The sequence below is a fragment of the Blennius ocellaris genome (genome assembly GCF_963422515.1).
Source record: "Blennius ocellaris genome assembly, chromosome: 22".
Taxonomy (NCBI): domain Eukaryota; kingdom Metazoa; phylum Chordata; class Actinopteri; order Blenniiformes; family Blenniidae; genus Blennius; species Blennius ocellaris.
In genome coordinates this window covers 14118007-14131411 of record NC_137671.1, presented here as the reverse complement: position 1 = coordinate 14131411, position 13405 = coordinate 14118007, and the positions used below count along the sequence as shown (strand labels likewise).

The 13405-nt window shown below is 44.9% G+C and overlaps 1 protein-coding gene across 1 annotated transcript in view; it reads left to right on the top strand.

Moving 5' to 3' along the window:
- Positions 1–13064, top strand: part of LOC308146531 (ankyrin repeat and BTB/POZ domain-containing protein 3-A) — a gene marked incomplete at its 3' end in the record, with an annotated part of 173639 nt that extends 160575 nt beyond the window's left edge. Inside the window, exons 8-17 of the mRNA XM_080518405.1 lie at positions 543–636; positions 2741–2873; positions 4749–4981; positions 7063–7241; positions 8130–8235; positions 10829–10931; positions 11027–11108; positions 12167–12235; positions 12333–12446; positions 12828–13064. Of these exons, the coding sequence (XP_080374531.1) occupies positions 543–636; positions 2741–2873; positions 4749–4981; positions 7063–7241; positions 8130–8235; positions 10829–10931; positions 11027–11108; positions 12167–12235; positions 12333–12446; positions 12828–13064 (1350 nt within the window). The remainder of the gene's footprint in view (positions 1–542; positions 637–2740; positions 2874–4748; positions 4982–7062; positions 7242–8129; positions 8236–10828; positions 10932–11026; positions 11109–12166; positions 12236–12332; positions 12447–12827) is intronic.
- Between the last annotated feature and the right edge of the window lie 341 nt (positions 13065–13405).

The window sequence follows — 13405 nt, the reverse complement described above, 5'->3', positions numbered from 1 at the left end:
AATTCCTGCACAATAATCAAAGTTGCACATCGACGTTGTAGAAGATTAGAGTTGAAGCTCCCACACTTTGAGAATCGCCAGGTTTCGAGGCGTGTGTGTGTGTGTGTGTGTATGTATGTGTGTGTGTGTGTGTGTCCAGGCTCCGCCCCCCAGTTTCCCCCAGATGTGAAGCTCAAGTCCTCAAACAGAGAGAAGCTTCCAGACGTGTTGTAGATGTCAAGCTGCCCGAGCAGCATCGCCCCCCCCCCTCCCCTGAGTTCTCAGTTTGCATCGGTGCAGAGAGAGTTGTCTGGAAGGAACACCTCCCCCATCCCCCTCCACCCCCACCCCCACCCCCACCCCCTCCCCACCCCCTGGACATGTATGTAGGAGAGGAGTGTGTAGAAGCCGGGGCTCAGGTGTCAATCAGATGAGGTTGTTCCTCCTGCCCGGCCTGAGTGTAACGCTCTCGTCTCCTCCTTCCCCCTCACCCGCCCCCCCTAACTCACCCCTCCCCTCCTCCTCCTCCTCCTCCTCCTCCTCCCATCACATCCATTCCACAGTTGTTGCTGGACAACCGAGCGAACGTGGAGGGCGCCCTGCAGGATGGGGCGGAGAACTACACCGAGACGCCGCTCCAGCTGGCCGCCGCCGCAGGTAACCGCCCCGACCCCCCGTCACAGACCCCCCCCACCGTCACAGACCCCCCCCCCGTCACACTTTGCTCTTCAGTGCACCAGAAGGCGTCGTCTAATTAAGTCATCGCTTTCAATCGAGACCTGAGAGCGGCGAACGAATTCGACACGCCAAACAGGCTCCGGAAGGGCTGGGAAGTGTGTCTCCAAACATCACTGGCTGCATTAATGTCGCTTATTTCTTTAATAAAGCTCATCAGTCACATAAAAATAACTTTGAATTAACCTGCATTGGACCAAAGCAGGAAGCAAAGTCATCGGAAGTGAAAACTCACATGTAAAGGCATCAAATTTAATTCAAACACTTAAACTTTACAATTATTATTATACTAAGAAGAAGAAGAAGAAGAAGAAGAATCTTGTAGTTGATGACTTCTCATCTGTTCCTTGTCGTCATGTGACTGTTTCCAATCCAGAAGTGGGAATTTCCAAACTTGTAGCCTTCCTTCTATAAACGCACCATTATGGTGGATTTGTGAATAACTGGTAAGAAGGAATCACATCCCAGGAAGAAAGTTACATATATTCTGAATACATTGTAATACTTCTAAACTGGGAACTTCCCACTAGGAATGTGGGATGCCTTGGAGCCATCGAGGAATCAAGTTTGACGTTACATCAGAAATATTCTGACTTTCTAAGTTGGAATTTCCCAACTGTTAACTTTATCACTTCCCATCTGGATAAACACTTCCCTAAGTGGTAACTCTTCAAGTTCCCAGTTCCATACTCTTTGGGAGCAGAAAATACTGCAAATTATTTCACTGCTGGTAAAAAGATGGAAATGTGGGAATTTCCCAAATGGCAACTTTCTGACTTCCTAGTTCAACCATATATGTACTTCTTGTCCCAAATGCTCACAAATAGGAAGTGGGAATATTCCCAACTGGTAATATTTTTAATTCCCATCTGGATAAACACACCATTATTGAACATTCATGATTACGTTCTGGAAGTGGGAATTTCTTACATGGCTTTTTAGTAGTATGAACCAGCCGTCCAAATGTTCCCACTTTAGAAGTGGGAATTTCCCAAGTGGTTTCCAAACTTTCCAAATACCCAGCTCCATACTGGAGCTGCCGCCACCAACTCTCTGACCTCCACGTCAACAACTCTCACTACACTCTTTCTCACACACAAACAAACAAAACAACATGTAAATTAGCTGCTGGAGGAAACGTCGTTCCCGTAGATGGACTTTTTATATACGAGGCAGATGTTTCCGCGGCTCCCGTCTCATTAACCTCGGAGCTCGTGACGGTTTCCGTGGCTGACCTTGGAGGAGTGTCGGCAGCCGCGTCGCTACGGCGACGACTCGGCGCAACAGATAATCAACACTATTTACGTCCCTCCTGTTAAAGCATAAATAATGCAAGAGACAAAAGGCAGGGAAGCTGGTTGTGGTGAGGAGTTAATGAGAGAGGGGACTGGAACGTCACATAAAATCAAAGGAGTAAGAAAATATAAAAAAATGATAAAAGTTATATCCCTGTTTAAATAGCTGCAGTGGGGCTCTTGATATATCTGCTTGATTTCACCGGTGCAGTCACTCGAACTGAATTCAAAGCTGGAATGCAGATTTTGAGGGAGGCTGTGAAAATGTGTTTTTCCTGATTTATGTTCCGCTGAAGAGCTGCTTAAAACACTTCAACGCTTGGCGGCCAGGAGCTGCAGGAGCAAACAAGGCCCACTTTCAAACATCAATAAAATGCACGCACACAAAAGAAAATCTACATTTTCTATATTTGAAATGAACTTGAGACGTCAATGGGATCTATTGCGAATGTGTTTAGATTGAAGGCCGACGGAGAAAAGAGCGTTCAGCTAGCGGCTGACGAGCCCGAAAAACGCCAAAAACCTTCCGGAGCGTTCTGGCTGTGGGTTCACGGTACCACGTGAATTTCAAAAATAACCCTCGAGGTGGAACATATAAAAAAAAACTTAACTTTACGAAAACGTAACTTTAAAAAAATCAATTCATAAAAATGAAAAAAAAAAGATTGTCCATGTGAGGTTCAAACAGGCGATGTGAGCTGGTGTTGGTGGTGTCGACTCTGGTTCTCCAGGAAACTTTGAGCTGGTGAGTTTGCTGCTGGAGCGAGGAGCCGACCCCATGATCGGGACCATGTGTCGGAACGGCATCTCGGCCCCGCTGGGAGACATGAACTCCTACAGCCTGGCAGCAGCACACGGCCACAGGTGGAACACACACACACACACACACACACACACACACACACACACACACACACACACACACACACACACACACACACACACACACACACACACACACACACACACACACACACACACACACACACGGCCAAGCTGTCTCCACTACCACGGTCCTGCACGTCACAGCCGCAGTAAAGTGTTTTGCACATGCTCCCAACAGCACCCTCTAGTGGTCCAACGTGTGAACTACATTGTTTTTCCAAATGTGAAACTTTTCCCGAAACGAAAACGCAAAAAGACGATTCACGTTAAACATTGTGCTGTAAAATGGCACCTCGGCTTTGTCACACTTTTTTTTCATTTGACAGGTAAATAGAACTAAAACTACTCGTTTGTGGAGATGTTTTTTGTTGTTGTTGTTGTTTCATGTCGAAACAAAGAATTTCCTCACTGCTTTCTACAACGTGTGGAGGAATTCCTGACATGACCTCAACAGCAGGAGTAAAATAAATAACTCGGTGGATTTCTTCAGGTTTTCTTGCTTTTCAAGGCGACGTTTTTAAAAAAAGAAGAGCCTTTGTTTCTCCCGGTTGGTTGAGGGCAAAGCCGGCGTTGAGTGCATGCTTCCCTGACCTCGGGGCCCTGCAGCACCTCTGGGAGGAGCCGGAGCATCAAGCCTCATCGCCCAGCATCAGTAGCAGAGCTCTGAAGCTCCGCTGGCTGCAGCCGTGTGAGGAGCTGCATGCAGCGGCCACTGAATAAAAACGCCGGATGCACGCCGACGCGCGTCGTCGTCTGACGAAACAAGCGGGATGAGGCGTTTCGCTGCACGAGCTCCTCCCTCGCCGGAGCAGATGGTGCAGCGGCACGTCGTCACGCCGGATATTTCACGTGCTCGCTCTCCTGAAGCGGCTGCGTCTGTTACTGCTGCATCCCGAGGTCGTTGTTTCGCAGCGTGGAATGATTTGCTTATTCTATTTGATTTCCAAAAAGTAATGACTTCAAGTCTTCACGTATCCCACACTGCAGCTCCGGAGCACAATGCCGCATCTGTGCTTCAGGAAGTATGTGAGAATGTTTCCGGTGCCATCGGAGCCCAATGAGGATTTAATCATGTTCAACATCCCCTCTGCAGTTATTCCTGGTGCTGATGAGGCTGGTGTTGAATTACAAGCATTTCTCACCAAGTGAGCCTGTTGTGAAGTGCTTGTAATTTAACATCAGCCTCATCTAAACCTGGTGTTAAACTACAAGCAAAGACAAGATTGGCATTGAAATGTAGTAAGTCTACACCAGATGAGGCTGGTGTTAAATTACAACACTAACAGCAGATGAGGCTGGCGTTAAATTACAACACTAACAGCAGATGAGGCTGGCGTTAAATTACAACATTAACACCAGATGAGGCTGGTAAATTTAAATTACAACACTAACACCAGATGAGGCTGGTGTTAAATTACAACACAAACACCAGATGAGGCTGGTGTTAAATTACAACATTAACACCAGATGAGGCTGGTGTTAAATTACAAGTATTTCTCACCTGGTGTGAAATGCTTTGTCCGTGCTTGTGATTTAACACCAGATGACGCTGATACACTGAAACACTTGTAATTTAACTCCAGCCTCACCTGTGCCAGTAGGAGATGCCCAAATATGGCAATTGGAAAATTTTACTTTTCACAGCTGTCCTGAAAAACTGAAAAGTGTAACAGAAGTGGGTGAAAGTAGAATGACGGCGGTCGTGGTGGTGGAGCAGATCATATCTCACTTGCAGGTTGCCGGTTCGATTCCTTCCTGCGTTGGCGGTTTTCAGTTTTGTGGTGTGAGTGTGACTGGAGGAGCGCCGCTCAGTGAAACCCTTTGACCGTCGTCTCCCCCCGTCTCCCCCTTCAGGAACGTGTTCCGGAAGCTCCTGTCCCAGTCAGACAAAGACAAGGGGGACGTGCTGTCGCTGGAGGAGATCCTGGCGGAGGGCTCGGAGCCGGGGGACAAGAGGCTGGCGCCGCAGGCCAACGGCCGAGGGACCCTGCGAACAGGAAAGGCCCGGCTGCGGGCCCTGAGAGAGGCCATGTACCATAGCGCAGAGCACGGCCATGTGGACATCACCATAGACATCCGCAGCTTAGGTCAGACTCGCTAACGCACGCCGCGCCGGCGCTCGCGCCGCCTCGCTCTCTCGGCGCCTCCAGCTGTCCTGGAGACGTGCCTGTTCTGTCCCGTCCCGTCCTGTGCTGTCCTGTAACACACACACACACACACACACACACACACCTCCGCCATCAGGGCTTCCCACCCGGGCCGCGGCGCGGCGGCGCGAAACCCGCTGATCAAACCGTGTCCTCCCGCCGTGCTCACCTTTGCTAACACGGCGCTCGCCGACGCACCGATGAGGATTTATTGATCTGTAACTGATCACACCAGCAGGTTCGATTGACTGCGTTCAGGTTGCGTGGGAAATTCGTCGATCGTCTCAAAAAAAACGTTTTTAAATCCGCCTACCAGCACGTCTCAAGCTCAGTCATTAACACTCTCTCTCTCATTTGTTTCACGAGTACAAAAAGTGTTTACTCGTGAGATATGACCTGTTGATTAGCGAGCCGCTTCCTGCCGTCTCCTCTCAGGCTCATGGTCACCACGTCATTACGTCACCACGTCACCTCGTCAGGAGACGACGTTGGTTTCGGGGGTGAGGACGACGATCAGGGAAAGCAGAAGGATCAGAAAATTTCGCGCAAAATCGAAATACTTGAATTATAGTAAACGCCAATATTGAAACGGAGGAGAAGCGACGAGACTGGTGTCATTGACGCAATAATAATTCTATATTACTTAATAGACCGTTTACAATGAGAGGAGGTACAACATGACAAGATGCGAGAGGATGATGTATAGATACAGTATTATACAATATGGCGAGATATGATAATATATGATGATGTAATAACGTGACATATGATCCGAGTTAATTGGCTGCTATATTATTAAATATGATACAGTGATGTGATAGGGATGCTATTATATAACAATTTATTACAATACATAATATATGATATATATTATAGATGATATATTATCCGTTATGACATGATGATAGATGAACTCACGTGATGCTTTAACATGAGGAGATATAATGAAACACAATGATAAAGGATGTAATGCTCTCATGTTCAATGAGACATAAGACATTATAAAAGGCACCGTACAGCCAGATCTATATAATAGTTGATAAGTTCATATATGACGAGATATAATATTTGTTTACATATAAAAGATGGTCAATTAGAAATGATAAATGTGATGAGACAATAGGAGAATATGTGGAGCAGTAATCAGAACTAACATGATATTATTTGATCAGATACAATAGATCACAGAATGTATGAGAAGCCTGATCATGTCGGACGTTTCCGTCTCCTTCAGTCGTCTCCTCGTCTCCTCTCATCTTCGTTTGCATCTTTTTTGTGTTTGTCGTCTTGATAAAGACACAAAGTGTCGATTCTGTGTTGTTATTATTGTTGTTGTTGTTGTTGTGATCCAGTACATGAAGTTAGTGTTGTTGTAAAACCTCCAGTGACACAGAAACAGTGTTGGATTGATTGATTGATTGAACACACACACACACACACACACACACACACACACACACACACACACACACACACACACACACACACACACACACACACACACACACACACACACACACACACACCGACTGAACACTGACCAAGTATATTTATTGTTTTCCCTCTCTGTGTATCTACAGATTATATAATATATATTTTCTTCATCAGTTTCAGTTTTTAAGCTCGAGGATGAAAAGAACTTTTTCTTTTCCGTGTTAAATTGTCTCATTTTCTCCAACCAGTCGTCTGAAGAAAAAAGTAGATAACTGTTGTTTTCTTTACTTTTGCAGTGACATGAAACACAAACGATAAATCGATGAATTCTTCCGCTCGATAAGTGGAGTCGAACAGCTTTTTAGCTCATTTCATGTCCTCCGCATCTCCAATTCATTCCTTTTATGACATTCAGGTCCTGCTTCTCCCCCCCCCCTCCCCCCCCTGACCCCGCCCCTCTTCAGCTCATGCTCTCACCCCACAGTGATGGAAACATGGTCGGTTCTGTGACCCCTGACCCCCCCTTACCCCCCCCCCCCCCCATGCACGCCTGTATTCACTGTGTGCGTCTCCGCCGCTGTCCCCAGGGGTTCCCTGGACGCTGCACACCTGGCTGGAGTCCCTGCGCACCTGCTTCGTGCAGCACCGCCGCCCGCTGATCCAGGGTCTGCTCAAGGACTTCAGCTGCATCCAGGAGGACGAGTACACGGAGGAGCTCATCACGCACGGCCTGCCGCTCATGTTCCAGATCCTCCGGACCAGCAAGGTCCTCTGCAGCCCCCCCCCCCCCCCGTCCACCGGCACGCCGCTGACATTAACGCTCGCATTTGCATATATTCAACAGCGTGTTAACCTTCATTTGCGTGGCGCTTTGTCCCAGAAAAAAAACCCCTCCAAAACAAACTTCCCCCTAAAGAAAAACATTGTGTTTATAGATGTTGGGGTTTCTTCCCTCCTTACAAGGACCTGGAAATGTCTCTGGTCCATTTGAATGTCCCTGCCTGGGTTGTTACAAGCGTCATGCAAACGAGGGTTTGAAAACGCTATTTAAAAAAAAATATTAAAAGAAAGAAACCTGCTCTGATTCTGTTTATGTGGAAATGAGGGGGGACAACTTTCTGAAAACGTTCCAGCTCCGTCTCCATGTCACTGTCGGAGACGCTGCTACTGCACATGCTCACTACGACCACAGTGCCACGACTCCCAGTCCAGATTCTCCTGAGACTTGGTACTTTTATTTTGACAGTCACCATATTAACAGTCCAACTTGGTGGTCTGTCCATACCAACGTCCCTGTTCTCCCATTGTTAGGTTTTAGAGCTTATTGTTCTCTGCTTGCATGTGTGTGTGTGTGGTTTCATTACAAAAAGCGACCAACAGCACCCACTAGTGGCCCAACATTGAAACGACACTGTTTTCAGCATTTTCTGCAAAACTTACGCGAACAAACGATGCGTCTTCACTTGAAACCTCGTGTGAACGGGGACAGACAAATTTAGAGGGCGATAATCTGACGTTGGAGATTATTCCCTTAATCCCAGGGGCAAGTTTTTGTTACGTTGCTCTGCGATCCACACAGTTCAAACTCTACAGAACTCCAAATACAAGCACAGACACTCACCTGAATGTGGCTCCTCTGCCGTCTGCCTTGCAGAACGAGGTGATCAGCCAGCAGCTGTCGGTCATCTTCACCAAGTGCTACGGACCCTTTCCCATCCCCAAGCTGACGGAGATCAAGAGGAAGCAGACCTCGCGCTTAGGTAAGACGGCTGGGAACCCCTCTGCTCTTTTTAAAACGGGTGACGAGGAGATGAGGGAACCTTCAGCTTTAAGAAGCTGCTCGTATTGAGGTCAGAGGTCGTGTGTCAATCTGTGATTCTTCTGCTTCATAAGTGACATGGATTTTTAACCACGTTCTTTTTTTTGTTGTTGTTTTTGTTTTTGTGTTCTGACACAATGGGCAGATTTTAACTGGTCAAAAGCCTCAAACTCATTATGAAGATTCCAGAAAGGATCAATCCACGTTTATATGAATCATAGCAGATCATTGAATCCAGGTTTCTAACTGAGATGTGAGTCTTTGTTTTTAGTCAACAAGCATGAATTAGATTTTTTTACAACCTTAAAATAAACTCAGTAGGACGGTCAATTAAGTTGAGACCTGTTGGCTAACATCAGAGTATAGAGCATCTTCCTCCTCTAACATCAGAGTATAGAGCATCTTCCTCCTCTAACATCAGAGTATAGAGCATCTTCCTCCTCTAACATCAGAGTATAGAGCATCTTCCTCCTCTAACATCCACATTATAGAGTATCTTCCTCCTCTAACATCAGATTATAGAGCATCTTCCACCTCTAACATCAGATTATAGAGCATCTTCCTCCTCTAACATCAGGTTATAGAGCATCTTCCTCCTCTAACATCAGATTATAGAGCATCTTCCTCCTCTAACATCAGATTATAGAGCATCTTCCTCCTCTAACATCAGATTATAGAGCATCTTCCCCCTCTAACATCAGATTATAGAGCACCTTCCTCCTCTAACATCAGATTATAGAGCATCTTCCTCCTCTAACATCAGATTATAGAGCATCTTCCTCCTCTAACATCAGATTATAGAGCATCTTCCTCCTCTAACATCAGATTATAGAGCATCTTCCCCCTCTAACATCAGATTATAGAGCACCTTCCTCCTCTAACATCAGATTATAGAGCATCTTCCTCCTCTAACATCAGATTTTAGAGCATCTTCCTCCTCTAACATCAAATAATAGAGCATGTTCCTCTTGAAAGCCTCTCACATCCAACATGTGACTAGTTGTCGTTACTCCACCGTCAGTCAGATGTGGTTTGATGAGCTTCATCATCATCATCATCATCATCATCACTTCACATTTCAACACACCGTCTGAAGTTTTCAGGGGAACCAGGTTCTGTCTGAATTTAAACGATTTAATAATTTTTAATGTTCGATAAATCAAATCATTTGTTTAATTGGACCATAAAGTCTCGTCGCTCTGACAAAATGATGCAACACTAAATAATCCAGTCTTTTTCTTGTTTTTACACTTTCAGCCAAGCAGGCCTTAAATTCTGCTTTATGTGTTCGATAAAAACATCTCCAAAAGACTGAAATTTACCTCAATTGCTTCTGGCTGTTTTTTTTTTTGTTTGTTTTTTGTTTTTTATAGAGCTTGTTTGATTTCCTTCAGATTTACTTTTCAAAGTCATTCTGAACTTTGTTTGGATATTTTAGATGTTACAGAAAAGAAACCAAAATGTCTTTTAGTAGTTGTATTATATAGATATTGTGCATTTAATGTTCTTATAATGGCCATTTAAAGCAATTTTTCATGGGATTGACTCAGATTTTTATCTGTTTTTTCCTTCTATAATCTTAACAGTGAGTCAAATTCGCAGATATCTGGAAAAATGTAGATTTCCTATCAGTTTTACAAATATTTAAGTTTCATTTAACTTTATATCCACATATGGTTTTACAGTCATGTCACTTTCAAATACGCTAATTTGAGGATTTAATTTGAACTGTAAATATTTTTATCCAGAAGGATAATAAACTGAATTGAATAATTCGAATTCACTCCATTTTGAAAAAAATAAATCAACTAATATCAGAAAATATCAGAAAACAGAACTTAGATGACAGTCATGCGCTGTCCTGCAGCGCCCTCTGCTGGTCATGTGACTATGTTCAGCAAAACCTATTTTATCCTTTTGTTTTTAGTAGAAATATAAACCAAAACATGCTTCGTGTCTATTTATTTGTTGTCCTACAAAGTTTAAAATTAATATAGTTAATCTTTCTATTAATTTGTGGAGAAAGCTAAAGAATGTAAATTTTAAAAATGAATTTAAAGTTTCAGATCTGCAAGAAATCGTCTGAAATCGAGTTTTAAAACATGAAAAATCTACCTGTGTCGTATGACAAAATACACAATAATAATTAATGTCATGCAATTATCTTGAACTGGATGTCTCACTGTTTATCGTGTTTTACAACATGTCGATGTCTCAAACTTCAATGAGAATATATTTGAGAATATAAACAAACTAAATGCCATGTTTTATGGAACTATGTCCCCCGCCGGCCACCAGAGGGCGCTCACCCTCCACTGTCAATGTGTCAATCAAAGAAAGTGATGGGGGGGAAACGTCAAAGCTAATTATTTGCTCTTTCAGGTTGTTGTTTTTAGCTTGTTTCATATTCCAAAATCTGTTTTCCCTCCATTTTAACATTAGATATTGTGTGTGTGTGTGTGTGTGTGTGTGTGTGTGTGTGTGTGTGTGTGTGTGTGTGTGTGTGTGTGTGTGTGTGTGTGTGTGTTCCTCAGATCCACACTTCCTGAACAACAAGGACATGTCAGACGTGACCTTCCTGGTGGAGGGGAAACCTTTTTATGCACATAAAGTGTTGCTGTTTACGGCGTCACCCAGGTTTGAAACCATGAGCTTTGATCCACCAGATCAGCTGTTTTGCAACAAGATCAATGGAAAACTACTTTCATCATGAGATTTGTGCTTTTCTTCAGATTCAAGTTGCTCCTGCAGAACCGACCAGCCGCAGAAAACACCTGCATCGAGATCAGCCACGTCAAGTACAACATTTTCCACGTAAGAACGCCACTGTCACACTGTAATCTCAATTTCCCATGGTTGAATTGTGCTGAATCATACTAAGCTTTGAATCATGCTGAATCATGCTAAATCATGCTAAAGGCGCTGAATCATGCTAAATGTTGAATTGTGCTGAATTGTGTTCAATTGTGCTGAATCATGCTAAACGGTTAATTGTGTTAAGTTGTGTTGAATTGTGCTGAGTCATGCGAAATAGGGAATCATGCTGAATCATGTTAAATTGTATCGAGTCATGCTATATACATTGAATCATGCTGACTCATACCGAATGCTAAAATTGTGCTGAATCATGCTGAATGATGCTGAATGATGTTGATTCATGCTGAATTATGCTGAATCATGCAAAACATTGAATCGTGCTCAATCATGCTAAATGCGCTAAATCACGCTAAATGTTGAATTATTGTTGTGCTCAATCATGTTAAACGGTGAAGTGTTGAATTGTGCTGAGTCATGCGAAATAGTGAATCATGCTGAATCATGTTAAATTGTGCTGAATCATCTTGAATTGTACTGAGTCATGCTAAACATTGAGTCATGCTGACTCATGCTGAATGTTGAAATTGTGCTGAATCATGCTAAAATTGAATCATGCTGAGTCATGCTAATTCATGTGTAATTGTGCAAAAGTGTGCTGAATCATACTAAACGTTGAATCATGTCTAATTGTGTTGAATAATTGTTTAATAATTTTGAATTATCCTAAATGTTGAATCGTGCTAAATCATGTTGAATTGTGTTGCATTGTGCTGAATCATGCTAAACTTTGAACCATACTGAATCTTACTAGACATCGAATCATGTTGAATCGTGCTAAATCATGCCGAATCATGCTGAATGTAGAATCATGCTCAACCGTTCTGAATTATGTTGAATCGTGCTAAATGCTGAATCATGCTGAGTGTTGAATCTTGCCGAGTCTTGTTGAATGGTGTTGAATCATGCTAAACATGCCGAATCATACTGAATGGTGCTGAGTAATCCTAAATATTGAATCATCCATAATTGTGCTGAGTCATGCTCTTGTTTCCCAGTTGGTCATGCAGTATCTGTACTGCGGAGGCACCGAGATGCTGCACATCCGGAACACCGAAGTGATGGAGGTGAGACGGACGTCAACGACGCGAGCTGAGACATTAGCGCGTCTCAGTCCAGCCCATGTCCCGCCGTGTCTCACAGAGTGTCTCCTGTCCCCTGAAGCTCCTGTCTGCAGCCAAGTTCTTCCAGCTCGAGGCCCTTCAGAGACACTGTGAGATCATCTGCTCCAAGAACATCACCACGGAGACCTGCGTCGACCTCTACAAGCACGCCAAGGTGAGGCCGCCGACCGGAGGCGCTCAGAAACGCTCATCTTGAGTGCTAGCAACGTCAAAATAGCATATTAATCAGATTCCGCTAGCGGCAGAAAAAAATGTCAACCTCAGCGCTAAGTCTGTTATTTGTTTGTTTAGATATTTACTTATTGAATGTCGGGTTTTACTCGTCGGCAGTCAAATTCCATTCAAATCAACTCAAAGAGTTAAAGATGTCGGGCCGCTAGCAAGATTAGCCTGTCGCCGCCGTGATCTAGACATGTGGAACTCCTTCAGTGGATCTGCTCCGACGGTGGAAATAAAAGTTGTTGAACGTGCGTCTGTGAACCTTCTCCACCCCGGCCAGGCCTGTCCTACTAACCTGTCGTCTGCTCGGCCGCAGTTCCTGGGCGCGTCGGAGCTCACGGCCTTCATCGAGGGCTACTTCCTGAAGAACATGGTGCTGCTGGTGGAGCTGGATGGCTTCAAGCAGCTGCTGTACGAGGCGCCGCCGCCGCCGCCCGACAGCCCCGCCTCCAGCCCGGGCATCTGCTCCGACATCCTGCTGGACCTGGAGAAGACGCTGGCCACGCGCATCCACTCCATCCACCTCTCCACCTCTAAGGGCTCGGTGGTGTGACCCCCCCCCCCCCCCCCCAACCCCCTTCCCCCCCCCATGCCTCCGACGTCCCTTTAACTTTCACTGGAGGATTCAAAGAAGAAAAAAACTCAAGCCGACATCACTTAGACTAAAAAACCCCCGACATGAACTCGTAGGAAACGTGCATGAGAACCACACTGTAGACCCCCCCCCCCCCCCCCCCTCCTCCCCCCTCCCCCAGATATGGTAGAGTTAGAGCTGCACCCTCCTCTTCTCTCCTGGATTCCCGACGCTTCACCACCTCGCCACAGTCCAGAATATAATCCCACCACGACTACAACCAATAAGAAGTGATTTAGTAGCAATGCCAGCAGGCGGAC